Raw genomic sequence first — 23,396 nt, 5'->3', positions numbered from 1 at the left:
GCGTAGACTTGATCATGGGGATCCCCGCGGAACTCCAGGTCGCATTTCCTTCTCCATCTCCACTTCTCCAGCTGCGCAAGTGGAGAAGAGAGTTGTTACATACGACGCTATCGTATCAGATCTCGACTCTGAAGCAGCAACAACACCAAAAAAAGAAAAGAAAACGGGTCCAGCTTGCCGTCGCATTGAGGGTTACATGATAATCTTTCTACAGCATCGAACGATGGCGATGCCCTTCTCCGCTCTGGCTTGGGACCGAGGTCTCGTGTGCAACGGTAGGAATCGCCCCCTCAAAAGAGATCTTTCACTTCATCATATTCATCTGCATTTCTATGCAATGTAGTGTGCAGGTGATCTCGCAAGGCGGCCATCCCGGCTCTGCGATAATATCGAAGAATGAAACACACCTTAGACTACCGTATGGATCTGCACGGACACGCCGTGTCCAAGCGAACCTTATGCCAGATTCGGATTGAATCCCGCTGTCACCGCTTCGCCTATCGGCCCTACAATCTCCTATTATCTGACAATTGTTGGCCGCGTCAGGTACGTGGTTGCCATCAAAATGTGAGTGCTGGCGACTGGCAGCTGATCATACTGCAGAGGTCTTCTCCAGCTGCCACTGCAGATTGGCCCGCGCCTATGCCTACTTCCTTGTCCGGAGTAAGGTGGGATTGCGGGGGAACCTCCGTCAAAGACATGTCATGGTATTGGGCGGAGGAAGCGACTCTAAGGGAACTATTGCCCGGAGATTGCGGGCATTGAGTTGCAAGCGAACAAAGCGACAAAGGGGAAGGAAGTGGATCTGTAACCTGGGGAAGAGACATCTCCTATGCCGAACCTTCTCCCATTTACAAAGACTGCGACGCAATTTGATGCTGATGGCGAGAAAGTCGGCTTGAGGAGCATGAGGCGGGCCGTAGCTAAGACGTCGCTAGTCGCCGTATCATCAACTGCCACTAGGACGTCCACGTCTGATCTGGTGGCGGGCGCCGCAAACAAGACCTTGATGGACGGTGATGATGATACAACTTACAACTTCGCGGGCGAGCACATGCAAAATTTTCTCGCCGAGTATCTTGCACAAAGAGAAGGGGGGGGGAAGGATGTGGGTGCATTGGTGGATGGAGGCAGCCTGGCTTACCTCGTTTGGCAAACCACTCACAGACTAGGACATGACCACCGAATCATTCGGTAAAGCTTGTCCCTTGTCTCGGATTCCATGCTACCTCATACTACGTCCAGCAGCCAGGTCACTCTCAGCCACGCTGATTGGCTGCGCATCGCCATCTGTACTGCTCCATCATCCTCTCTAGATGCAACAAACCAGCAAACGTCAATGAATTTTACCAAGATTCACCCCAGGTGGTGGCGCGTGAGAGGGTATTCTGCTCGGTGGTCAGACAACCCCCTATCCTTGCACGTCACTCAAGTTTGACGATCAGTCCCAGTATGAGTATGCTGGCCGCCCGAATTGACGGGATCCACATCATTAACCTCTTGCGTGCCTGTGCTAATATGGCGTTTACCCGTGCGTTGCAAAGCTTTTTATATACTGGCTGGTCTGTCCCAATTCTACACCGTGCGGTTGTCGTGATTCTGTCTACGAAGTGACTGTCCAATACTTCGCTGGTATATAGGCAGAGAACCCTCTCTATATACGTTCACTCTTTATCAGACTCATTACACTGACACCATGGCGGACGATAAGTACACGTCACAAGCAGAGCGTTTCAGCAATCTCTCCAGGGAAGGATCAGATGCTACTCCAACTGGACAGAAACCATCATTTGGACAAAAGGCAAAAAGACATTGCGCAAAATGGTGGTGGGTACATGTGTTGGTGTGGATTGCTATCATCTTGATTGTTGTGCTTCCCATGTAAGTCGAGTCCTGATGCAAGTGTTATCACCGAGCACAGCTAGTTGCCCTATTATTCTAGTCAATATATGTCTAATACCATGTCCAGTATATATGTCGGTATTCCGAATATCGCACAACAGCAACTAAATGATTCCACTCTCACTGTCGAAGCTCAAGCTGTGACCAACCCGCAGCCAAACAGTGTTGAGCTTGCCATCAACTCTACCGCTCACAGCAAAAGCTCTTTCCACCCAACAATTGAGGGATTCGAAGGGTCACTCTATCTCAAGGACCAGCCCGAGAAGCCCTTTGGTATACTCCACATACCAGAGACCAGTGTACAAAGCGCTGTCCCTATCAATATCACCCAAACCCTGGAAATTACAGACATGGACGCTTTCATTGCGTACAACAAACTGATTGTTACAAGCGAAACATACTCCTACGGAATCAAGGGGAAGACTGTTATCCACCAACAAGGCCTCGACGGTATTAATGTCGACTACGACAAGACAGTCACTCAGAAGGGGCTCAATGGATTCAAGGGCTTTGAACTTCAGGACTACAACATCACAATCATGCCAGAGTCTGACGGCACTACGCTACGAGGCACAGCCTACATCCCCAACCCCTCAGTGTCCACACTACAACTGGGCAACGCTGTGTTCAACTTGACATGCGAAGACCAGTACATCGGACAGGCATTTATCAACGATCTTGTTCTGAGGCCAGGCGACAACTACTATCCAACAAACGCCAAGACGAACCAGACGCTTGTCGTTTCAATTCTCATGAATGGCAAGCACGGCGATTTCCAGCTTCCCATCAACATCATAGGCGACAGTATCACCAACTCGGATGGTATCAAGATCGACTATCTCTCGGAAGCGATGCGGGCGAGCACCATCTCCATCTCCTTGAACGCGAGCGTCGCTTTCAACAACTGAGAATGAACACGCTGCTTCTGAACGCCTTCTTAGCATGGGCGTAGTCTCCTGAGATTGATTAATGTTGATCCATTACTCTCGCATACTTAACAGATACCAAAGGATAGGGTCAGGCGTTTTTAGATTCATGTCCAGTTTAATGAGTAGAACTCAATTCATGCATGGTGCGTAGTAATACATGTGGGGCTTTAGTATGCCAGACACGGTTCTCTCTATTCAGTCGAGGTTTTCATGGAGTGCATCTGTAAATATCTGATAGACAAGTAGCCCAATTCTACCACATTTAGTCAAGATAGTGTCTACGCATGCATAAACAAGGATGATTCCATATTGCGGCTGCCTCAGGCATACCAAGGCATCCGTTCAGGTTTCTCAGCATTGCAAACCCGCTGCATGAACTCACGCAAGCAGCGCTCGGACGTCATTTGGAGGGGCAGACGGCCATTTGTAATGGTTGGTTAAGCAGCCAGATTCGGAGAACTTGGGCCGCTAAACCCCACTTGCTCGATGCTCTTTGGAGCTTTGTGCTAGCTATGTCTCGTTCTCGGTGCTTCTTTTCTCGTGTCTCCTGCATCATGAGCAGCAAGTCTGTGGGGTATACGCGGAACTTGCAAGTTGACGGCGTAGCCATGTACGACCCCAAGCCCACCGAGACGAGGTATAAAGAGGGATCCCGCTGTGTTCATTGATATATCTCATTCTTGACCATACCAGCCAATATCGAGACTTTATATCCATTTCCACTGAAATTTGGAAAACAGCATTCATTCACCATGGCTCCCAAGATTGCAATCGTCTACGTACGTCCTCAGTTCCTGTGCGGCGTCAGACCATTCTCTTCATCTTTACGATCGATCCCTGCTAACATTGCACGTCACAGTATTCCATGTATGGGCACATCAAGCAGCTAGCTGATGCTGAGAAGAAGGGTATTGAGGCTGCTGGTGGCAGTGTAACGGTCTACCAGTGAGTCTCATAAGCTCACGAACGACTCACTGCTAACTGCCATGAAGAGTCCCAGAGACCCTCAGCGACGAGGTCCTCGGCAAGATGCACGCCCCAGCAAAGTCCTCCGATGTGCCAGTCCTCACCGACGTCAACACCCTGAAAGAATACGATGCCTTCCTCTTCGGCATCCCCACACGATACGGAAACTTTCCTGCCCAGTGGAAGGTCCTCTGGGACAAGACAGGCGGTCTATGGAGCCAAGGTACGCCTGATCATGAGCCATGGCAATGTATCTAGCATTCGCTGATCCATCATCCCATTCTCACAGGTGCTCTATGGGGTAAATACGCCGGTCTCTTCGTCAGTTCCGGCACCCCGGGCGGAGGTCAAGAATCCACCGCCATTGCGGCGATGAGCACGCTGGCTCACCACGGTCTCATCTACGTCCCGCTCGGATACAAGGTGGCTGGTGATCTGCTCAGTGATGTGAGCGAGCTTCATGGAGGCTCTCCATGGGGAGCAGGCACATTCGCTGTTCGTCCCTCCGCAGAAACTAGAGATTTTGTGCGTTGATTGACTGACGATGCGTCACAGGGCTCTCAGGGCCAGCGCCAGCCTTCTCCCAAGGAGCTCGAGATCGCCGAGAGACAGGGCAAGGCCTTCTACGAGGCTGTGTCCAAGGTTAACTTCGCGTGACTAGATGGCCAGAAGAAGCAGCCCGTACCACCACCAGCCAGTGGTAACGACAGGGCCACTTCCACGCCAGCAGCGACGAACAACCAGGAGAATGGATCTAGCCCGCAAGAGCGCAAAGAGCATGACAAAGGCGGTCCCTGTGGCCTACCATCCAAGTGTGTCGTCATCTAGAATGAATAGCACTAACAAATGATCAATCATTTCCCCTGTACTGTCTCATCCAAACGTCCAAGAATTCCTTAGATGATTACTCTGACTCACCCTGTGAAACTATGCATAACCTCATATATTAATACATACATAGCTATAGCCTTGACAAAAGCGCACCCACACCTAACAGCCTACACATCTTTTGACTAGAAGAGAAACTCACCACTCCTCTCAACCCTCAATCCTTATCGCAAAACCAAAGGCACGCAGAATTTGCCATTCCTCTAGACTATATCGTTCCAATATACTCACTCCATGACGCAACATCATTAGAACCAAGGACCAGGCCCAGAACTCGCCTGATGAATCTGGAACCCGTATGCGTTGTTACACACACATGTGTAATATATGCACGTATGCATATACGCGTATAGATATAGTCTGAAGGGCATCGGGTGCGGGTCCCGGGGGTGCTATTATCTTTTCCTTGTTTATCTGTCTGTCCCTTGCTTTGCTTTGCATTCCTACTCACTTTCTTGCCTCCTTTCTAGCGGGAGATTGTGAGAATCATCAGGTCAATCAAGCACCACATTTGGAACTATGTTGCGATGCGATGCGATGCAAAGCGACGTGGCTGTGTTGGCCAAACGATCATATTCAACGATGTTTGGGTTGGTAACGTGTACAGTACAGTTAGATTCACCCTCGGGCGAGGTTCTGATCCATCACACTGCCACGCTTCCTTTCAAAGTCACTTTTGTACTAATTGTAATATCTAGCTTTAAAAACAAACGGATACTGATTCTTGAACCTGAGGAGGTTTCGCCAGCACCTTCCCATCCGGACGGATGAATGGACCAAGGGTCCATTCAGCGCCGATGCAGAAAGATGGGCTTGTTCGTGATCGTGGAAACGCGAGAAGGGAGGTAGGGTAGATAAGAGAGGGGTCGACAGAAAAGCAATTCTGTGTATTGTCTATGTAAACATTTCTTACTTTCATGCCAGCGCGCCCTTTTATCTTGCGCCGCGACATGTCAACTAATTATTACTCATACATCCACCACACCACCCGACCCCAACGTGTAAATATCCCCACGAAATGCCAAAATGTGGCGGTTTTCATTCCTCCATCTCGTCTTCATCCTCGTCGTCCTCGTCCTCGTCTTCTCCCTCGGCAACGTCGACCTCAAACGTCGGTGCCTGATCGATGCCGACATAGCAGTCGCTCATGAGATACAGCGTCAGCTCATGCTTGCCAGCCGTCGGCACCGTATACTCCAACTTCCCCTTGTACTCGCGCCCAAACGTGATCCTCTTGACCGCAAGCAGGTTCTTCGTCTTCTCTTCGCCTACTAGGATCCACCAGTTCTCCGTCTTCGGCACGGGGAAGAAGGGTGCGCTGACTTCCGTCTTCGGTTCCTCGTCCTCTTCGATCTCACGCGTGACTTTGATGCCGAGATGGGACGGTGCGCCCGATGTGATGCTCTCCGGCTCGAGAACCTCAAACTCGAGCTCGACGTTTGGATAGTACTCGTTTGTGAAGTTGGCTGCGCGGCTCAGCTGCTCCTTGTCTAGACCCATGGCCTTGATAAGCTTCTCGTAGTCCTTGTTCTCGCTTGGATCCATGGCATCCATGAACTCGAAGATGTCGTTTATGCCAAACTTTTTGCAGGCGTCGATTACTTCATCATCGAAATGGGGGATTTGTTTGAGCGGAGAGTCGCGGTCCCACATGGCTTGTACGGTCATCTGCGACATTTCCATGGCATTCATGGCATTCAGATGACCTTCGGAAGAGAGTACATCGACACAGGCGGACAATAGCGGGAGTGCCTTCTTGAGGATTTCTTCTTGGTCCTTGGCGAGGTCGACGGGGAGTTGCATACGGGAGAAGTGTGCTTGAAGCAAGATGAACGCCTTGAAGTGCGGTGTATTAAAGTCTCCGTCTGCCATCTTGACTGGAACGCGATCGTATATTCGGCGAAGGATGCGGTCCTCGTGGCGACGGATCTGGATGTTCTCGAACTCAACAGCCGACGAGATGATCTCGAGGATGCCCTTGAGCTTAGTGCGGCTAGTGAGGGAAAGGAGAAAGGTCTGCATGGTAACGAAGGAGATGTTGTAGTAGGCTGCAATCATAGCAGCGTTGAGTGGGGCCACAGTGTCTTCATCTTCATCGTGTTCTATGATCTTTGCTTCGGCCAATTGCTTGAGCGTCAACTCCACGATATCAGAAAGGAAACCACTCAGCCCGTTGCTAGAGGGATCCTGGAGGCCATAAAAGCTGGGATTAGCTAGAAGGCGACGGTAGAAGAATGTGTACGTTGCCCAGTCGAGCGCATCTTGTGTAGAGGATATAATGTTTGTGCTGATCTCAGAAACGAAAGCGTCATGAAGATTGTCAGGGAGATGCGACTCGATTGGTAAAGCCTCGTTCAAAAACTTCTTGTAGTAGTCGCGCTTTACGGCCGGCACCATTAGGACACCCTTGGCTGCTTTAACATTGCCTGGGTTTCCGGCCTTACCAAACATCTGGAGCACATCGCTGATGCGATAGTCGATGTAACGGTGCTCACGGCCTTCGTAGTACTGAGTGCCTTGGATGATCACCAAATGAGCAGTAGAATTAATCTCCCAGCAAGAGTCTCTTGACACGACCATGACTTGGATGGCGCCAATTTTAAAGAGATGCTCGACTGCTCTCTTATCAAATGAACTCAAGGCTTCGTGGTAGTAACCGATGCCATGCGTTAGCGACTCGGCCAATGCTCGCTCACTAATCTTAGCAAGTAATGGATTGAGTTCTTCGATGGTTGTATGTAAGAAGGGGTCATCTCCCACATTATCGTCTGCGACACATTGCGCAAGAAGGTCTAATGAGCTATTGCGCGCCTGCTTTCGGTTCGGAACGAAGACGATAGCTGGCTTATCCGGTGAAAGCTGCAGGATTGATTGGTATACGGGCCTTGCCATTGCCAGCATCAAAGAAGGGAAATGTGGTATCGTGAAGCTTTGTATGTGTAGCTCCAACGGCACTGCCCGAACGTGTGGGCTGAAGTTGAAGATTGTATGTTTGCTGGCACCAATCCACTCTCCGATATCCCGTGCGTCTGAGAGGGAGACGCTTAAGCCGATGATTCTGAGTTCGGACTCGAGTTGCAACGACATCGCATGCATACGCGAGACAATCATCTCGTAGATGAAGCCTCCATGGCCTCCAATCATGTGCACATCGTCAGCGATGAAGAGTCCGACATTTTGCACATTCTTTCGGCGCTGCCATTGCCTTGAGATAGAGTCCCATTGGAGAGGTGTGGCAAGGACGAGATTCCCTCTTTCGAGTATTTTCAAGTCGGTATTCATGTCGCCAGAGAGCTTTACGATCTCTTTCCCACCCTTAATGCCAGACAAACGTTTCTTCCAGTCCTGGAAACGCGAGTCGATTTGCTCTTGATTAGGGGCGATATAGACTGCACGACGATCACTTTTACGTGACCAGTGCCGCAAGATCGCGAACTCCGCACATACAGTCTTGCCAATACCTGTAGCAGCACCAATGAAGACACTGTCATCTGTATTGAATAAAGAATTGAAGGTCTGCGTTTGTACTTTGTTAAACTTATTAAAACCTTCGAAGAGAGACTGGTACTCTGGGTCCTTGAACGCCGAAAGGGTCAGAGGCTGTAGATCCAGGAGGGGCGTGGGAGCAGGAAACTTTCCTGGCAAGATAAGCTTTTGAAACGAGACAGCAATCTTAGATTCAGAATTCATCCATCGATCCGATAAGACAGTGATGAAGATATGTGGTTGCATGGGCTCCGTAACCGGAACGGTGAATTCCACTAGGTGCTCATCTTCCGGGCCTGAGAACTCTCGCCGCAGCAGAAACTGGTCGTGGAATAAAATCTCCTCGCCGTCGACGTCCTCCACGAGGATCCAGAACCCTTCAGCAGCTCCATGAACCTCATTGTCCCAAATAAAGTTTGGCGTTAGCGTCAAGTCGACTCGTAACATCGATCTTGTCATCGGCTGGGCTTGTGCAGTAATGGATAACCTGGGAAACTTGGCCATTAGGTCACAGGCAACCTTTCCATGTCTCGGCATTCCAAGAAGCTCTCCCATACGTGGTGGGTCAAGGTCAAAGAATGCACTAAAGGGAACTTCGAGACGTTCGGCTTTGCTAACAATGTCCCGTGGTGCATTTGGGAATTGTCTGAGTGGAGACATAGTCGGCCACATCCTCTTTTCAGCCATTTTACAAAGGTCGAGAGTAAGCTTCGTGACGGAAGACCAGCCTTTCTTTAGCGAGATTTCGAAGATCGCTCGAAGAATACGACCAGCGGACTGAGTCACATAGACAAGATCTGCCATGAGCGCCAGACCTTCAAACTTCAGCCTCGAAATATAGGCTTGTAAAAGCACATTGATCTTGGCTTGAGGTTCTTCTATACCCTCTTTGATCGGAATTGGCACTTTGCTAAGAAGTTGCGCAAGCTCCAATTTCTCCTCCTGGCGGACTGGAATGTACTTGAATTCTTCGCTAAGAGCGAATACGCGGAATAGCTCGATAGTCGAGATGGATGGTTGGATGTGTTGGTTATAAGTATGCATAGAGTTATGAGTGATGTAGTAGTGGGAAGCGATTCGTCCGAGTTCAGTTGGTGTCAGCTTTCCGGACTTTTTCTCGTACTTGACGAGACCACATTTCTCAAGAACTGTAGCTGCTGAGTGAACAAGATCGACTCGGATTTGGAGCAAGAAGTCGTCATTCTCGTAGTCGGCACCAACACCATAGAGACCAGGCGACCGGAGCATACGAACAAACAGGTATGTATAGCCTAGCCATTCCACAGCTTCTTTTCTATTGCGAATACTGCCTAGAACGATCTCAGCGTTAAGGTTATCAGCCAGCTTGCTCATGAATTGAGACTCGATCGGAAGCTGCTGGTTCATGAGCGAGATATAGTACTGGATTTCGCCCTGCGTGGTGATAATGATACCAAGACCGAAGCTGTCGTACTGAGGCCGCCCAGCTCGCCCGAGCATCTGAAGAACGTCTTGCGGGCTAAGCTCCACCCATGATCCTTTCTCGGGTGAATAAATTGTGGTCCCCTTGATGATGACTGTATGCGCCGGTAAATTGACACCCCAAGCCAGGGTCGCTGTACAAACCAGCACTTGAAGATGTCCATCTGCGAAAAGCTCTTCGACCTTATTTCGGTCGGATCTGCTCATTCCAGCATGATGGATACCGAAACCATATTGCATGACGTCTTTCAGATCTGGGTTCTGGACTGATTCCGACTCCGACCTAAGTATCTCCGAGCTCCCCGCGTCTGTACGCATGATTTGACCTATCGTCTCCATTTCCAAGGCCTTATCACGAATATACTTGGCTGTTTTGGCTGTCTCTTTTCGTGAATGAACAAAGACGAGAGTCTGGTAATTCTGAGCGGTCTGATCTAGAATCTTGTTGTAGCACACTTCATTCATCGTCCGCAGCTGCTTGATCGGACTTCTGTCTGCTACACCAACAAACTCTTGACCCAAGGGACAAGGTCTGAAAGTACCGTCGAAATGAAACATGCCTTTGTTTGGGTCGACTCGGAGAAAGTTCGCAACATCTTTGTAATTCGGAAGAGTAGCACTGAGACCGACGAGGCGAACTGGGTGCCCTGTTTGCTCCATCCGGCGAATGGTACGGCTAACGATACTTTCGAGCACGGGTCCACGGTCGTCATGGAGAAGATGGATTTCATCGATACATATGAGGCGGACCAGATTGGTGTAGCTCGTGTCAGTTGCTTTGCGGGTGATGACGTCCCACTTCTCAGGCGTCGTTACAATGACCTGTGTCTCTGCGATTTGGGCTTTGGTCAATTGCCGATCTCCAGTGAGTTCAGATACCCTTATGCCGTAAGGTTCCAGACGCTTGCCAAAGTTCCCTACTTGCTCCTGCACAAGAGCTTTCAGAGGAGCGATATATACAATCTTGAAATTATCCAAGGCTATTTCGCCAGTTTCAGGGTTACGATTCTTTCCAATCTCCCTTAGCATGGTCAGCATGGCGACATTAGTTTTGCCGGACCCAGTTGGTGCACAAATCAGCATGTTTCCGTCGTCGTTGAAAGCCGTGGGATAGCAACGTGTCTGGATGCGATTGAGTTCTTTTGAAGAGCCGAAGCCCACTCTCGCCCAATCAGGGAGGTCAGATGTCGGGATGTTTCTCACTTCATTTGCATCGCGTTTACGCTTAGGCGGCGGGACAATGTACTCGCTGTAACCTTTGTGTTTGCGCTCCACTGAGCCTTGAGGTAGGGTGATTCTTGGGTTCGTGTTGAGATGGTTACCCTGTTCGAAGACCAGATTTTGCAGATCGATCAGTTTTTGGGGCTGGAGGTCGTCTATCGAGACTTGTGGCGCTGGGTCATCGTCCATCTTGGTATCTTGTGATGGAACATCGATATCCATGAGGTCTAATTTCAGACCCTTCGGCGCTGCAGTACTTTTTGCCACCGCCTGTTCGTCTCTACTTCTGAGCTCGTTCAAGATGGCGCGATGCCCTGCCGCGACCATCTCTCGTTCAACTGCCGTCCGGGAATCGCCATCTCCAGCGGCTCGTTGCCATCGTGTGATCCAAACAATCCTGTCTCTGTTCAGAACGAGTTTGCCGACAAAGTCGTCATGCTCATAGTCAAACAATTCCATAAGATCATTTTCAATTTCTCTTAATGACTTCTCTCCCTCTTCCTCGTCGGCATCGCCAGACATAATCTGAAGTGCTTCTCGAGTCTTCTCCTGCTGTTCATGGGCGTCCTGATATATTTGACCGATCTGACGTTGTAGCCAGTACGCATCGATCTCATGTGCGGGTATGAGACCTTTACCCAGCTTCGTCGTTGTGTCATCGTCGCTAGCTTTGACATTGAACACAATATCACCATCCTCGTCCGCGTGGAGGCCATCAGCCTGTATATCTTGTCCGGTAGCTTCGTCCTCTTCTGCATCCTCATCTGAGCTATCACCATCCCTGACCTCGAATGTCTGTCCATCTTCGTCGTCCTCGTCACCAAAGACGACTGCGACACCATTCCTTTGGTCAAATTTGATGTCCTCGTCTTGAGCGTCCTGGGCCTTTGTGTCTGTCCCATCCGCACCAGGGCCAGCTGTTGGAGCCTCTCCTACAGCATCTTCATCATCATCGTCTTGCGCATCATAGTCTGTAATCTTCTTTCCTAAGTTCACGAGCTCGTTGAACTCTTTTGAGGTCAGTGATGTACCCAGAACCTCATCCACCTCTTTCTTCTTGTCGAAATCTTTCATGTCTTCATTTTTCAAAGTTTCCAACACGAAGTCTGCAGCGCTCATGACCATGGTGTTTGGTACATCACCCAAAGCTCTTCCCACTATAGTTGTAATCAAGGCATATGTAGATCGCGTGGCGGGCGTCCTAGGTTTATATTTCAGACCTTCAACTAAGAAGTCCGACTGGCCCAGCACAGGCTGACCACGGAGGTCTTCAGCTTCACCGCGTTTTCGCTTCTTCTGCTGTCGCAATATGCTTTCGTCTTCTTGTATGTTCGCACGGTCAACCTTTTGCTTCGGCGCATCTTCACGCGCTCCACGCTGTCCCATGTCATGTATCGTTATGCGTCCGGCAAGTGATTCCGGATCACCAGTGTTTTCGTCACCCCGGCGCGACACGAATCGACGGTCCGCTTGGAGGACCAAATTGGACATGGCCGCATACTTGAATTGGGACAGATCATTTTGCCCTTTGTTCGCCATCTTGAAGATTACCGATTGCGATCGATATGATCGCGGGACAAGGCGAAGGAAAGGTGGTATAAGGTAGTGGGGAGAGATGTGGGCTGTTGCCTCTTTACTAAGTAGGTAGTAGGTAGCTGTTAATCAGAAATCAGTGAGGTCCGTGCACAACATTTTATATTCACGTGATGTCGCGTTTGTTTCACGTCGTATATCGCTGTTAAGTAAGCTTCATGTAGATGCAGAAGAGGCAATAACAGATTATTCACTGAGTTAGCTCTGGTCTATTTGCTTCTTAAGTATATGGATTTTCGGCTCCATGCTGAAATCCATCCACCATCCCTTGGTAATTTTTTCCCTAACAAAACTCTCAGCAGACCGTAAAGGTTGACAGAGGAGACTGGATGGTGCACATTCTCTCCGCAATAGGTGAGCCCCCGGCTTCACAATCCGAACACCGGAAAACCCATCTATGGTATCTAAAACTTCCCACTTCCCAATAGTTTTCTCTGGACGTTCGACTAGAGCATAATCAAATTGGTTCCAAAATGAAGGATTTAGAAGTGTAGCTTCATCACCAGTTTTATCGTACACCCACACAGTTTGGCTCTGGATTTTGGAGAGGGACGATTCAATCGCACGATTTTCGATCCCAGTACGCTTCTGGAGAAAACGAGAAACGCCAGTCTGACACGAAAGATTGTCCAGGTGGACTCGAATAATGGCGTTCTCACTCCCTACCAATCCATGGAGTCTGGTGATAGCTATTGCTCCTGGGTAGTTCCAGCTCGAGATCGTTAACATTGCAGTCGAGCCTACAAAAGACAAAACGACGCTGCTGATCATGGCAAGAGCAAGAAGTCGATTGATAAGTGTCTTTGAGCGCCGTATCCAAATCCAGGAGGCTCCAGCTGATGCAATAGTCGTCAGCAGAGGGACGATGTATATGATGAATCGCCACTCCTTATGGGGTAACACGCTGTAAATGGCAACGAAAGCCGTCGGAGGAAGCAAGATGTCGAGACTTCGTGGCCTCAGAGCCGGGTTCAGCAATGCCAAAGGAATCAGAACCAAGAAAGTGAATGGATTCAGTAAAATCTTGGGAAGGGAATTGCCAAAGTAGAACCACCAAGGCGAGACGCCCCATTCAGAGGAATGCCCTTGAATGGTGTTGAAGATGAATCCCGCTAGCTCGGGCCAAATCGGACTTTGCTGCCAAAAGAATGAGTCTACAGCTACCGTCACCAAGAGACCCATCGTTACTCCTGCAATACCTGCTGGCAGGATGACATCCTTTATGGAGATCGATTTCCGAGTAATTAGATATAAGGTGACAGTCGTGAGGAGAACTGCAAGTTCGGCTCTGAAGATAATTCCAGCAACGGTCAACAGATACAAACAAAGCCTGTACTGTTTGGAAGCAGCCGATCGATCTAGGGTTGAGTACCCAAGAAGTAGGGAGCGAAGGGCGATAGTGCCTATGGTCCGTTACGGCAACAGCATCTACACTATTATGAGAACTTACTCATTCCGAACGCAAACATATTTGGCAAAGGTCTCGAGGCATAGTACACCACATGAAACTGACTAGCTTGTAGTAGCAAATACCATATCCCAGCAAGTCGTCCAAACGATGCGTCCACAGCGGCCTTGAAGGCGACAATGGCTAAACCGTTGTATAATCCAATAGCAGCTCTTGCTGTTTGATCTTGTCAAAGTTTGCAATTTTGTCCCCTGAAATAGACTGACCTAACGTCTGAACATCTGCCGATGTTTTGACGAACGAAACCCAAGGTCTCGTGATGCCAGCGGTCACTAATGCGCCTACAAAAGTCCGTGGAACAGAGCCAGGGTAAGATGTGTGATCGTATTTAAGTTCGAAAAATCCTGAAGCATCCGAATATGGAATGCCATGATATATGATGTCGTGAATAGCTTGGGTATTGAATGATTCTTCAACCTTGGTGTATGGTGCGAGCAACAGGTGAAGGAAGATTACTGGAACAACAATGCCGACTGCTAGGAGTGTCTCCTTCACATTGGTCATCTTGACTGTCTCACAGCATGTGTCCAAAGTTCGAATGACCAAAAGTTGGAATTCTTTCGATGAAAGTGCAAATTGAAGCTGGTGAAGTTGCAGTCCAAAGATCCTTCCAATTTCTATGGATGATGACGCTTGGACCAGTTTCGGCAACGTAGCTTATATCCATGACAACCTTGACTGCTATCCCTTACTCTTGCAGTTGCGTGCTCGCAGAATTAAAGCAGCTTTGATTCTCACTCCGCAAACCCACGTAACGATGAAACATGTTGGGTGTCTCGAGTGACAGCTGAGCGATTGTGATGGCCGCGATTGAGCTCGGATCGTTTGCGATTCCTGCCGTGCTCGTTCTCATCTTCTTCTTAGCGTACACATCCCAAATACTGTTCTTATATCTGGAACCACGTCCACTAAATACTGAAGAGCTACTGATATTCAATGGTCTTTTGATATGTCTATTGATATCCTACGCTCGAGCATGCGCGACAGACCCTGGCGGCATACCTAAAGACTGGGACACCAAACCTTCAGATATCGCATCGCTCGAAGCGCATTCTGGAAAATTGCGAGGGCGCTGGTGTCGCAGGTGTGAAGCTTTCAAGCCCCCACGAGCTCACCACTGCAAGACATGTGGAAGGTATATAATGCGTTCGTTCCATTACCATGAATCCAGATGAGAGTGCTCACGTGTTCAGATGTATACCTAAGATGGATCACCACTGTCCGTGGACGGCGAATTGCGTATCTTTTACAACATTTCCGCACTTCATGCGTTTCTTGGTATATGCTGTAGCAGCAATGTCTTATCTCATGACCTTCATATGGCAGCGGGGAGCAATTCTATGGGAAAATCGCCACCTCCCCAGTGTATGTGAAACAAAGACGCCTACAGACAGCGCAGTAGTGCTAATAATGCCAGTACTACGGACCATCACCACTCAAACTGGCACATCTTTTTGTTTTGGTCGTGGTCAATACGTTCACTCTTTTCGCTTTGTCCATTTTGCTTATTCGGGTGGTATGGTCACTTGCTATCAACACTACCACCATTGAAGGCTGGGAGATAGAGCGCCACGAGACCCTTCTCAGACGAGCAAGATACCTTGGTGGCTATCTTACAGCACCGGATGGGTCAAAAGTGAGGATCGTGAGACAAGAGTTTCCGTACGATATCGGCATCTTCAAGAACATTGCTCAAGGCATGAATACATGGAATGTGTGTGCCATCATCCAATATTTGATAGCGAAGGTACTGACTACTGAGATATAGATCATTGCCTGGTTCTGGCCCTTCTCTGCGACGCCAAAGGCCAAGGATGGTGTTTCGTTCGAGGAGAATGGCTTCGAAGACGCTGCCAAAAGCTGGCCTCCTCCAGACCCAGATCGTGTACTTCGGTCCATGCCAGCCCCTAGCATAGGAGAGATACGAGACCACGACGAAGAACCAGAGGAAATGAGGATCCAAGCTTTTCGACAACGCCAAGAAGAAGATATGCGCCGCAGGCGACCTTTCCGACAGCGCATTGAAAAGCAGATCGACACGGAACAGAGCGAAGATGATGGGCTCAGCGATGCTGGAAGTGCAAGTGGGGAAGAAGGCTGGAAGAATTCTGAGGGTGAGCGACTTCGCGACTTCGGCGTCGACGAAGACGTCGAGTTCTACGATGAGGATGATTTGCCCCTGAGTGTACTCATGAAACGCCGAAGAGCGGCATAGCGCTTTGATAGAGGAAGTATTTACGGTTCAATCTGGCATTGCATTCATGGCCGAATAATCAGACGATAACCTTACACGCAGGTAGCTACCTACATCATCACAGCTACCCCTCCGACATCGGCTATCGGCTCAATATACACATACCTTGAAAGGAATCATTTGATGACAGTCAGAATTTTATGAAACCATCAACATAATGCTCGAAGCATTCAAGCAGCGTCAAAATGTACAGCCTGACGAGGAGGCCGGCAGAGACAACTGGTCATCAGATGTATTGTTTCAACTCCATCCCCATCCCAACAACCAAACAAACACAAACTAACCTAACTCAGGTCTACTCGGCAGCCGCCTCCTTTGTCCCCAAACTAACGACCAAAGTCCTCTCCTACCTCAACGCAAACCCGGACGACACAATCCTCGACATCGGCTGCGGCGACGGCCACCTCACCCACATCATCCACCACTCCCTCGCCAGCCCATCCCGCATCACCGGCCTCGACGCCTCTCCCTCCATGATCACATCCGCCCGCAAATCGTACCCATCCATCCCCTTCCTTGTCCAAGACTGCACCAACCTCGCAGACTACATATCCGCCCACCCCACCACCACCACCACCCGCGGCGCATACACGAAAGTCTTCTCCAACGCCGCCATGCACTGGATCCTCGCGGCCCCAGACACGCGCGCGGCCTTCTTCAGCAACGTCCACGCTCTACTTGCGCCGGGGGGCAAGTTCGTGTTCGAGATGGGGGGCGCAGGGAATGTGGCCGAGGTGCATGCGACAGCGATGGCTGCGCTGCGAGCGCATGGCGTGGGGCTGGCGGATGCGCGGGCGGCGTCGCCGTGGTTCTTCCCGTCGGATGTGTGGATGCGGAACGCGTTGGCGGAGGCTGGGTTTGTGGTCGAGAAGGTTGAGACCGAGTGCCGACCGACGCAGTTGACGCAGATGAATGATGAGGGGTCGGGAGGGCTGGAAGGGTGGATTAAGCTCATGTGCGCCGACTACATTGCTGTCGTGGACGAGACGAAGAGGGCAGATGTGGTGCAATGGATGATGGAGGTACTGGAGCCGGTGATGAAGCGAGAGGATGAGAGCTGGTGGATAGGGTATGTGCGACTGAGAGGAGTTGCACGTAAAGGGATTTAGCTTTGGGCAAAAATTTATTGCGGACAGCTGTGAGCGTGTCCGACATATACTATACATTCCAGTGATTGTAAGGAGAGCCAAGACAAGAAATCCCAATCATACAATAGACTCGTCTTGCGGTTGGTGACAGTTTACCTCGATATTCCTCCCATTCACGTGATTCCGACTTCCTCATTCCTCATGTCTATCCTCCTTCCCCATTTCCGGTGCCCAGGATGTTTCACATACGTAAGATTCCTTCTCTTATCGGGACTCTTCGCCACAAATCCGTAAGGCTCCTGATTCTCGGCACCGGCGCCCGACGCGGCGCTTAGAACCCGTCTCCCCCGTTCTGGACGGGGTATCCGAAGGCGCTGGCATCCTGCCCTTCTTCGAGGCCCTCGCCTAGTATGTTGCCGTTGTTGCTTGCGGCAGTCTGTTCTGCGGCATAGGCGGAGGCGGCATTGGCAGAGCTCGACCCAGTGACACTCCCGGCAGGCCCACTGGAATTGACGAACTGAGCGGCAGGTTTGTTCTGATTTGCGAGGAGGGTCTCGTGCCACCAATCAATACGAAGAGTTCAGATATTGTCTTTGTAGGGTAGTGACATAGGAGATGGCAAGGGGATGCAGGAGTTTGGGTACGGGAAGCGGTGATTGTGCTGGTAGTGTGACTAGAGGGGCTTTGGGCAGCTTACTTCGCGATACCGAGAGAGGTAGATCTTCAATGCTTCGGCATAGTTCTCGAATCCAAGAGAAGTCATGGCGAAGAGGATGTCCTCGCCATTGACAGTTTTCCGCTTCTCTTGTTGGCACTTTTCGGAAGCTGCATAAAGATGAGCAGGTTACAGTCAATGGAGTACGGAACAGAACCGACCTTCGCTCGTTATGAACGAGATGAACTCGCTCACGCATTCTTGCATGCACTCCTTGGCTTCCTTTGCGATTTTTGCATTGTCTGGGAGTGCCAATTTCATAATCCGAGCAACTGGAGCAAAGTTACGGATGTTAGCATCTGAAGCTGCTGCATCTGCTGCTTTGGACGCGCGTTTTGAGGAAGATGCAGGAGAGGAAGGAGAAGCAGATGACATGATAACAGCCTGCAAGTCAGCCGTTCATAGAGACACGACAGTCAACGAGAGGCGTTTCTGTGATCGACTGGGCAGGAAAGAAACCGATTCGACAGGAGACAAACAGAATCAGGCAGACATCGACATGTCCGTGATAGGTTTGCTGAAACCATGCGCGGCGATTGATCGGTCGACATGCAGTGAAAAAAGGGACAGTTGCACAGAATCTGCTCAAGGGAACACAAGTAGAGACAAACCATTTGCTATTGGTAGCCATCGGTCCTGCTCCTTAACTTCAAAATCAAGGCCGAGTGCTTGTGCGTCCTGACCGTCTCTGTCCATGGGCGGCTCGGAACCGTCAGGCGATGCTCCTTGTTCCACATCCTTATTTTTTGGAGGGGAAGCCGACATGTTTATTCGGTCTCCTACAGGCAACCAAAGCCTACGTGCGCTTGCGGTGAGCTGGCGAATTGGTCAACTATTCGCTGGCAAACACGTCACTGTTTGCTTCTAGACGTTCCTTCTTCTGACGCGCAGAAGGCAGATAGAAATTTGGCCGCGGCCGAGTATGCGACCTCGACTTGGGGACGGTTAGGGCAACCGGGGTATGACGCGCGGTAACGCAGGTGTGGTATTAGACAGGGCCAGTCGGTGGGTCGTGGAATCAGATTTGAGAGTATTACTGGATGTTTAAACAGGCTAAGATGTAATTGCAATTGAGCAGCTGCAGGACCCAGATGGCTGAGCGGAGGGATGCAGAGACCTAAGTGGGACTATTCGTCTCTCGCGAGGGATGTGGATGGAGCCAAGGTGGTGCAAGGGCAGACAGAACGGCGGCGCGGGCAGTAAGGATTGATGATTGTACGACTAAACAGCTCTTGCGATCCGTTACGAGGCGGTCTAGTAGTTTACAGCAGAGGCAGAGAGCTGGTCGAGGATGAGTATAGCCTATCTGCGAGTAGACGTGGCCGAAGGAGATGGTGTAGCTGCAGGTGTGCGTGTGTTGGTCGCGTTTCTGACATGAGTTAGATTGGAGTATAGCTGGGACGAGCTTAAGAGGCGACACGCGCCACAGAGAGACTGTTGTGTCTGTAGTCTTGCGCGCGCACTGAAGCACTTACTGTGCGCTCCGCCTGTCGGAATGTTTTGTGCGCCTGTGAGAGAGGGCGGCAATTAGGTCGAATGATGGTATTATAGTGAGAAGATGAAGACAATCAATGGGATGAACGACGAACCGCGACGGGTTGGTCGGAGCTGAAGGCTGGAGCTGCAAGGCGGAAGAAGGAGGGGAGCTTTTGCGGCCGGTGGGGGTTAGACGGGATGTTGGCTTGAGCCTGAGGCTGCAACAAGGCTACGATCGCCAACCTCTATCCAAGGATCGCTTCTAATTGATAATGCTTTGTTCTGCTGGCACACGTCACATCATGGTCTACACGTCCACGGCTGCGTGATACTTGATCATTCTCAAGCATCATTCATAGTATCATGGTTGCCTACTTGGAAGTGCTTCTGGCAATAGCCAACATTGCCGACACGGACACTGCATGCGCTACTAATACTATGGATGTGCCACCCGCTTCTCGTTTTCATGCTCATCCAACGGAGTCGACAATGTAAGCCAGTCAAATCACTTGCCGGGCGGCTGAGAGAACGCGGGAGACTGAGACACCTCAGACATGACCTGTGTCCTCGCGGTTGTCTTGCCTAGGGTCACCAAGCAACAGGGGTTGTGTTGCTCCCGTTCTTCATGTTACTCCAATATATCTTCCAGCCGTTGGAGCGCGACTGTATCCAATCCGCATCTGCTGTGCTCTGCGAACTATGCGGCTGAACGTCGTCTGTTCGTTCATTGGTGATATACACGAGGCGGTTATGGGGGCATACGTGTTTCTGTTTACGACCACAAGCCAATCATTTATTATCTAGGTAGTTCGCAGCATGTTTTGTGTTTTGAGAATATATGCAGCTGTTATGGCCAGCCTAGTCATCAATGCAATAGAAAGCATTCATGCCCAACGCCTCACCTTCTTCCACCCGAAATGAAAAGCCAATAGAGGTTTAGAAAGCCTGCATGGTAATTACAGGGTTCGACCAATCGTCATCAGTCGAGAACGGTATTGCAACATTGGAGTAGACAATCGCACTCCAACTTCAGTGACCGGTGCTGATCTGTTTATATGTTCCCTGCATTCAATGACTAGTGCACTAAGATCTCTACATGATGCACATGCTAGAAAGGCTCTTTTTGAAAGCGACTATGGAGGAGTCTACTGGCTGACTCTCCTAGCTGAGGCAACACCACCAATCCCAAGTTCATGCCAAGGGGGACATGTTTTTTTTCTTGCAGAAAGCCCGGGTCATACGAGCACGTCAGCGGTGGTCCAGGATGATCTTGGTCGAAAGCTGCCAACATCGTTGGCCAGCGCAGAGGTGCATGAGCTCCACCCCCACCCCCGCTACTTAATGCCATCATGCAGCCTTGTCAAAATCCATTGGGACGGGATTCTGTCCTATTCGTTGCTATTTACAATTTGCGGCATCTCTTGGTGGGCACTCCGGTAGATGAATGAGTATCAAGCTCATATGTATCAAGGATTAACCGTGATTGTCTGCAGATGACGTAGCAGGATGATCCATAGGTGACCATTTGTCACACATCGACATATGGATGCTGGTTGACACAAGTTGTAGAGTATGAGGTGTGCACGAGCTAGGAAGAACGGGACGATTGAGAAATCAAGGGTGTGGAGTGAGTTGTCATTATCTCCAACGGGACCAACGCCATGATACACTAAGATGACTCAATCAAGGCGAAGCGAGGGCACCACAAAGTGTATGCTATTGCTGCCTGCGTCATCTCAAAGCTGTAAATTGTGTCCACTAATGCCACGTTGAGTTCTCAGAATGACGGTGGCGTGTCGTCGATTATGTGTGCCCGAAATGCTAGGCGAAATTGAGCTTCCGCTTGACGAGGAAGTTTAGACAAATGATGTGATCGCAGTCGTGAGATAGGCCAGTAACAGGGCGTCGTCTAGAGACTCATCTGGACGATTTTTTTCGTGTTCGTTTTTGCGCACACTCTCGATCGAATCACTGCTGGACAACCTGTATATTGTTCTTTTTCTGTACTGGGATGAGGATTTATTCGTTATTCTTCATAGAGAGCACACATACCTTCCACTTCTCAAGCTCTTCTTGCTTCGTTGAATACTGCTTCACGAGATCGTCCAGTACCTTCTTTAGACCTTCGGAATTGGTCTTTAGAGCCGGTACCACTTCTTCTACAGTGCGCTCTACCAGGACGCCATTCATCATTCGGAAGCATTTCCTGCTACCATCCAAGGGTTGCAGAGTTTCCAGGACGAGTCTGATGTACTATATCAGCATGTCAAAGAGCTAGCATGCGATATTCAGTCTGGACAATTTGTTCCGTGAAGGTGACTGATAAGGGCGAGAGGCTAAATGAAGTGACGAAGAGAACACATCGAAAGGTAAACGACAGGGGTGCGGCATTACCACGAAAAGGTCAAGTGGAACACAATGTAGAATACAAGGTGGGGAAGGTGAGTTGACTTACTTGTGCTCGTCTGTTTCTTGTTCGACGTCGCCAATTTTCTGGGCTATCTGCTGAAGAGTGTTTTTGTAATTCGTGTACTGGGTTTGCAGCTCTGTTGCTGTCAGCCATGTTTTTCGACGAGTATCAGAACATACCTTGCTGCCGTCTTGTCGACAGTTGCTGCTGCTGTGGTTGTGACATTTGAATGATTCGACGTAAACTCTCTATGTGCTCGTGATACGGATGCAGGCCTTCTCCGCTTGAGCCAGGTGGTTGTAATCAATACGGCTTACCGAATTGGAGAACGTTCGAAGTTTATGATTCTATATGCTTTGTGTAGCTTTGAAAGCTGTATTGAGCAGCTCTTAGAGGCAACAAGAATATCTCCCAAAACTCTGGCCGTTGAGATATTAGAAGGCTAGTACTAGAACGGTTAGTGCTTGTCGTCCCTAGCTTGCGAGGGTTCTGACATCAAGAACAGCAGGACTTCCTTCGTCCCAATCGCATTGACGTCTGGAGAAGCACCACCACATGTCGAGTCAAGATGCATCCCCATCTGCATACCAAAGATAATACAAGTACGAAACTACGTTCATTACTTATGACTACATGGACCTGACCCGTCATAATCAGATTGCGCAGATGTCATGAACGCCCTCGAGGAGTGCCATGCACGAGGCTTCCTCTATCGATGTACAGGTGCATGTACGGACGCAAAGATAGCCGTGAATAAATGTCTACGCGGAGAAAGATTGGAAAGACAAAGACTCAACCGGGAGAAGGCTAAGATCATCAACGACAAAAAGAAGCAAGCATTCAATGAGATCAAGGAAAATTCATGACAAGCCATCGACTGTATTTGAGGCGTATGTTTCGAGATTATTGGGCACAATGAAATGATGTGAACAAAAGCGATCAGAAAAGAGCGTGTTGCGAATAATTCTCATCCCATAAAATCCTCCTGGGAACTTCATAAGATCGTAATCTGAACGTCGTAAGGCTATGTTCTCATGTCTCCATTGTTCTTACAACTCCCTTTTAAATATCTTAAAAACTATCATCTCATTTTCTTCGTGTCAAATCTCAGCCTGAATCCCAACAGCGGGATATATTCGTTAATAGCCAGGACTGGCACGATTTTCTTTTTGATCTTGCAGCCAAGTGGCTACTGAATAATTTGCTATCTATGGCTATCTGTGTGCACAAGAGCAAGGAGAATTGTGTTTGGTTTGGTGTCTCATCGGTGAAATTATGTTCAAAGACAAAATCCTCTAGTCAACTTTCAAGCACAATACCACCCCCAATTCTCGACAGCAGCGCGACCTGTCTAGAGCGAACCCACCTTCAACCCAGTCTATGGGTTCCTCTCTTCTACGCCTACAAATAGTGGTTCGGCAGAGTATCTTTCGCCTTCACTTGTATGGTCTAGTGGTAACTCTGTGGGATTCACTGGCTGTCTCTATGTAATATGCTGGGTTCAATTCCCGGCGAGGCGTGGCAATTTTCAGTTTACTG

General features: G+C 49.6%; 10 protein-coding genes across 10 annotated transcripts; 6 read left to right on the top strand and 4 right to left on the bottom strand.

The window, feature by feature from the left end:
• Positions 1 to 1,115: 1,115 nt before the first annotated feature.
• Positions 1,116 to 1,718, top strand: EJ05DRAFT_154566 (uncharacterized protein). Its single transcript, XM_033739358.1, has 2 exons — positions 1,116 to 1,398; positions 1,452 to 1,718. Exons 1-2 carry the CDS (start codon positions 1,223 to 1,225, stop codon positions 1,612 to 1,614), a joined length of 339 nt encoding a protein of 112 aa, XP_033596719.1. The 5' UTR covers positions 1,116 to 1,222; the 3' UTR covers positions 1,615 to 1,718.
• On the top strand, positions 1,450 to 3,099 carry EJ05DRAFT_541354 (uncharacterized protein). The gene is made up of 2 exons (XM_033749655.1): positions 1,450 to 1,881; positions 1,970 to 3,099. The coding sequence occupies exons 1-2, from the start codon at positions 1,697 to 1,699 to the stop codon at positions 2,808 to 2,810; spliced, it is 1,026 nt and encodes a 341-aa protein (XP_033596718.1). The 5' UTR covers positions 1,450 to 1,696; the 3' UTR covers positions 2,811 to 3,099.
• Positions 3,100 to 3,255: 156 nt separating this feature from the next.
• Positions 3,256 to 4,721, top strand: EJ05DRAFT_469366 (flavo protein WrbA). The gene is made up of 5 exons (XM_033742905.1): positions 3,256 to 3,610; positions 3,691 to 3,776; positions 3,824 to 4,020; positions 4,087 to 4,292; positions 4,353 to 4,721. The coding sequence occupies exons 1-5, from the start codon at positions 3,584 to 3,586 to the stop codon at positions 4,452 to 4,454; spliced, it is 618 nt and encodes a 205-aa protein (XP_033596717.1). The 5' UTR covers positions 3,256 to 3,583; the 3' UTR covers positions 4,455 to 4,721.
• An 848-nt stretch (positions 4,722 to 5,569) lies between these two features.
• Positions 5,570 to 12,489, bottom strand: EJ05DRAFT_479790 (pre-mRNA splicing helicase-like protein). The gene has a single exon (XM_033744743.1). The coding sequence runs from the start codon at positions 12,390 to 12,392 to the stop codon at positions 5,724 to 5,726; it is 6,669 nt and encodes a 2,222-aa protein (XP_033596716.1). The 5' UTR covers positions 12,393 to 12,489; the 3' UTR covers positions 5,570 to 5,723.
• Positions 12,490 to 12,637: 148 nt separating this feature from the next.
• Positions 12,638 to 14,492, bottom strand: EJ05DRAFT_469361 (uncharacterized protein). The gene is made up of 3 exons (XM_033742904.1): positions 14,121 to 14,492; positions 13,897 to 14,070; positions 12,638 to 13,849 (listed from the first exon to the last, which is right to left on the bottom strand). Exons 1-3 carry the CDS (start codon positions 14,416 to 14,418, stop codon positions 12,645 to 12,647), a joined length of 1,677 nt encoding a protein of 558 aa, XP_033596715.1. The 5' UTR covers positions 14,419 to 14,492; the 3' UTR covers positions 12,638 to 12,644.
• Positions 14,493 to 14,620: 128 nt separating this feature from the next.
• Positions 14,621 to 16,570, top strand: EJ05DRAFT_514263 (palmitoyltransferase pfa4). Its single transcript, XM_033748509.1, has 4 exons — positions 14,621 to 15,049; positions 15,108 to 15,279; positions 15,332 to 15,628; positions 15,683 to 16,570. Exons 1-4 carry the CDS (start codon positions 14,715 to 14,717, stop codon positions 16,127 to 16,129), a joined length of 1,251 nt encoding a protein of 416 aa, XP_033596714.1. The 5' UTR covers positions 14,621 to 14,714; the 3' UTR covers positions 16,130 to 16,570.
• Positions 16,145 to 17,647, top strand: EJ05DRAFT_154301 (S-adenosyl-L-methionine-dependent methyltransferase). The gene has a single exon (XM_033739355.1). The coding sequence runs from the start codon at positions 16,354 to 16,356 to the stop codon at positions 17,275 to 17,277; it is 924 nt and encodes a 307-aa protein (XP_033596713.1). The 5' UTR covers positions 16,145 to 16,353; the 3' UTR covers positions 17,278 to 17,647.
• A 282-nt stretch (positions 17,648 to 17,929) lies between these two features.
• On the bottom strand, positions 17,930 to 18,736 carry EJ05DRAFT_489489 (uncharacterized protein; the record flags this gene model as incomplete). Its single annotated transcript, XM_033745793.1, has 3 exons — positions 17,930 to 18,081; positions 18,133 to 18,243; positions 18,583 to 18,736. 3 exons carry the CDS (start codon positions 18,734 to 18,736, stop codon positions 17,930 to 17,932), a joined length of 417 nt encoding a protein of 138 aa, XP_033596712.1.
• A 2,679-nt stretch (positions 18,737 to 21,415) lies between these two features.
• Positions 21,416 to 22,082, bottom strand: EJ05DRAFT_504355 (Prefoldin beta-like protein; the record flags this gene model as incomplete). Its single annotated transcript, XM_033747559.1, has 4 exons — positions 21,416 to 21,448; positions 21,500 to 21,692; positions 21,903 to 21,993; positions 22,037 to 22,082. 4 exons carry the CDS (start codon positions 22,080 to 22,082, stop codon positions 21,416 to 21,418), a joined length of 363 nt encoding a protein of 120 aa, XP_033596711.1.
• A 280-nt stretch (positions 22,083 to 22,362) lies between these two features.
• EJ05DRAFT_154349 (UPF0287-domain-containing protein) lies at positions 22,363 to 22,895 on the top strand. The gene is made up of 2 exons (XM_033739357.1): positions 22,363 to 22,459; positions 22,515 to 22,895. The coding sequence occupies exons 1-2, from the start codon at positions 22,426 to 22,428 to the stop codon at positions 22,721 to 22,723; spliced, it is 243 nt and encodes an 80-aa protein (XP_033596710.1). The 5' UTR covers positions 22,363 to 22,425; the 3' UTR covers positions 22,724 to 22,895.
• The last annotated feature ends 501 nt before the right edge of the window (positions 22,896 to 23,396 follow it).

The sequence above is a fragment of the Pseudovirgaria hyperparasitica genome, assembly GCF_010093815.1.
Source record: "Pseudovirgaria hyperparasitica strain CBS 121739 unplaced genomic scaffold EJ05scaffold_17, whole genome shotgun sequence".
Taxonomy (NCBI): domain Eukaryota; kingdom Fungi; phylum Ascomycota; class Dothideomycetes; order Acrospermales; family Acrospermaceae; genus Pseudovirgaria; species Pseudovirgaria hyperparasitica.
Note: the sequence above shows the minus strand (reverse complement) of the source record. Positions and strands in the feature narration are given on the sequence as shown.

Excerpts from the sequence above, each read along its gene's own strand:
- EJ05DRAFT_154566 (XM_033739358.1), top strand. The coding sequence starts at position 1,223 with ATGCTACCTCATACTACGTCCAGCAGCCAGGTCACTCTCAGCCACGCT. Across the intron at positions 1,399-1,451 it reads AGAGGGTATTCTGCTCGGTG|TATGAGTATGCTGGCCGCCC; the intron begins GTCAGACAACCC and ends GATCAGTCCCAG.
- EJ05DRAFT_541354 (XM_033749655.1), top strand. The coding sequence starts at position 1,697 with ATGGCGGACGATAAGTACACGTCACAAGCAGAGCGTTTCAGCAATCTC. Across the intron at positions 1,882-1,969 it reads TTGATTGTTGTGCTTCCCAT|TATATATGTCGGTATTCCGA; the intron begins GTAAGTCGAGTC and ends TACCATGTCCAG.
- EJ05DRAFT_469366 (XM_033742905.1), top strand. The coding sequence starts at position 3,584 with ATGGCTCCCAAGATTGCAATCGTCTAC. Across the intron at positions 3,777-3,823 it reads GGCAGTGTAACGGTCTACCA|AGTCCCAGAGACCCTCAGCG; the intron begins GTGAGTCTCATA and ends ACTGCCATGAAG. Across the intron at positions 4,293-4,352 it reads GGGGAGCAGGCACATTCGCT|GGCTCTCAGGGCCAGCGCCA; the intron begins GTTCGTCCCTCC and ends GATGCGTCACAG.
- EJ05DRAFT_479790 (XM_033744743.1), bottom strand. The coding sequence starts at position 12,392 with ATGGCGAACAAAGGGCAAAATGATCTGTCCCAATTCAAGTATGCGGCC.
- EJ05DRAFT_469361 (XM_033742904.1), bottom strand. The coding sequence starts at position 14,418 with ATGACCAATGTGAAGGAGACACTCCTAGCAGTCGGCATTGTTGTTCCA. Across the intron at positions 14,071-14,120 it reads GGCAGATGTTCAGACGTTAG|CAAGAGCTGCTATTGGATTA; the intron begins GTCAGTCTATTT and ends AAGATCAAACAG. Across the intron at positions 13,850-13,896 it reads TATGTTTGCGTTCGGAATGA|GCACTATCGCCCTTCGCTCC; the intron begins GTAAGTTCTCAT and ends AACGGACCATAG.
- EJ05DRAFT_514263 (XM_033748509.1), top strand. The coding sequence starts at position 14,715 with ATGGCCGCGATTGAGCTCGGATCGTTTGCGATTCCTGCCGTGCTCGTT. Across the intron at positions 15,050-15,107 it reads CACTGCAAGACATGTGGAAG|ATGTATACCTAAGATGGATC; the intron begins GTATATAATGCG and ends TCACGTGTTCAG. Across the intron at positions 15,280-15,331 it reads AAAATCGCCACCTCCCCAGT|TACTACGGACCATCACCACT; the intron begins GTATGTGAAACA and ends TAATAATGCCAG.
- EJ05DRAFT_154301 (XM_033739355.1), top strand. The coding sequence starts at position 16,354 with ATGTACAGCCTGACGAGGAGGCCGGCAGAGACAACTGGTCATCAGATG.
- EJ05DRAFT_154349 (XM_033739357.1), top strand. The coding sequence starts at position 22,426 with ATGCATCCCCATCTGCATACCAAAGATAATACAA. Across the intron at positions 22,460-22,514 it reads GCATACCAAAGATAATACAA|ATTGCGCAGATGTCATGAAC; the intron begins GTACGAAACTAC and ends CGTCATAATCAG.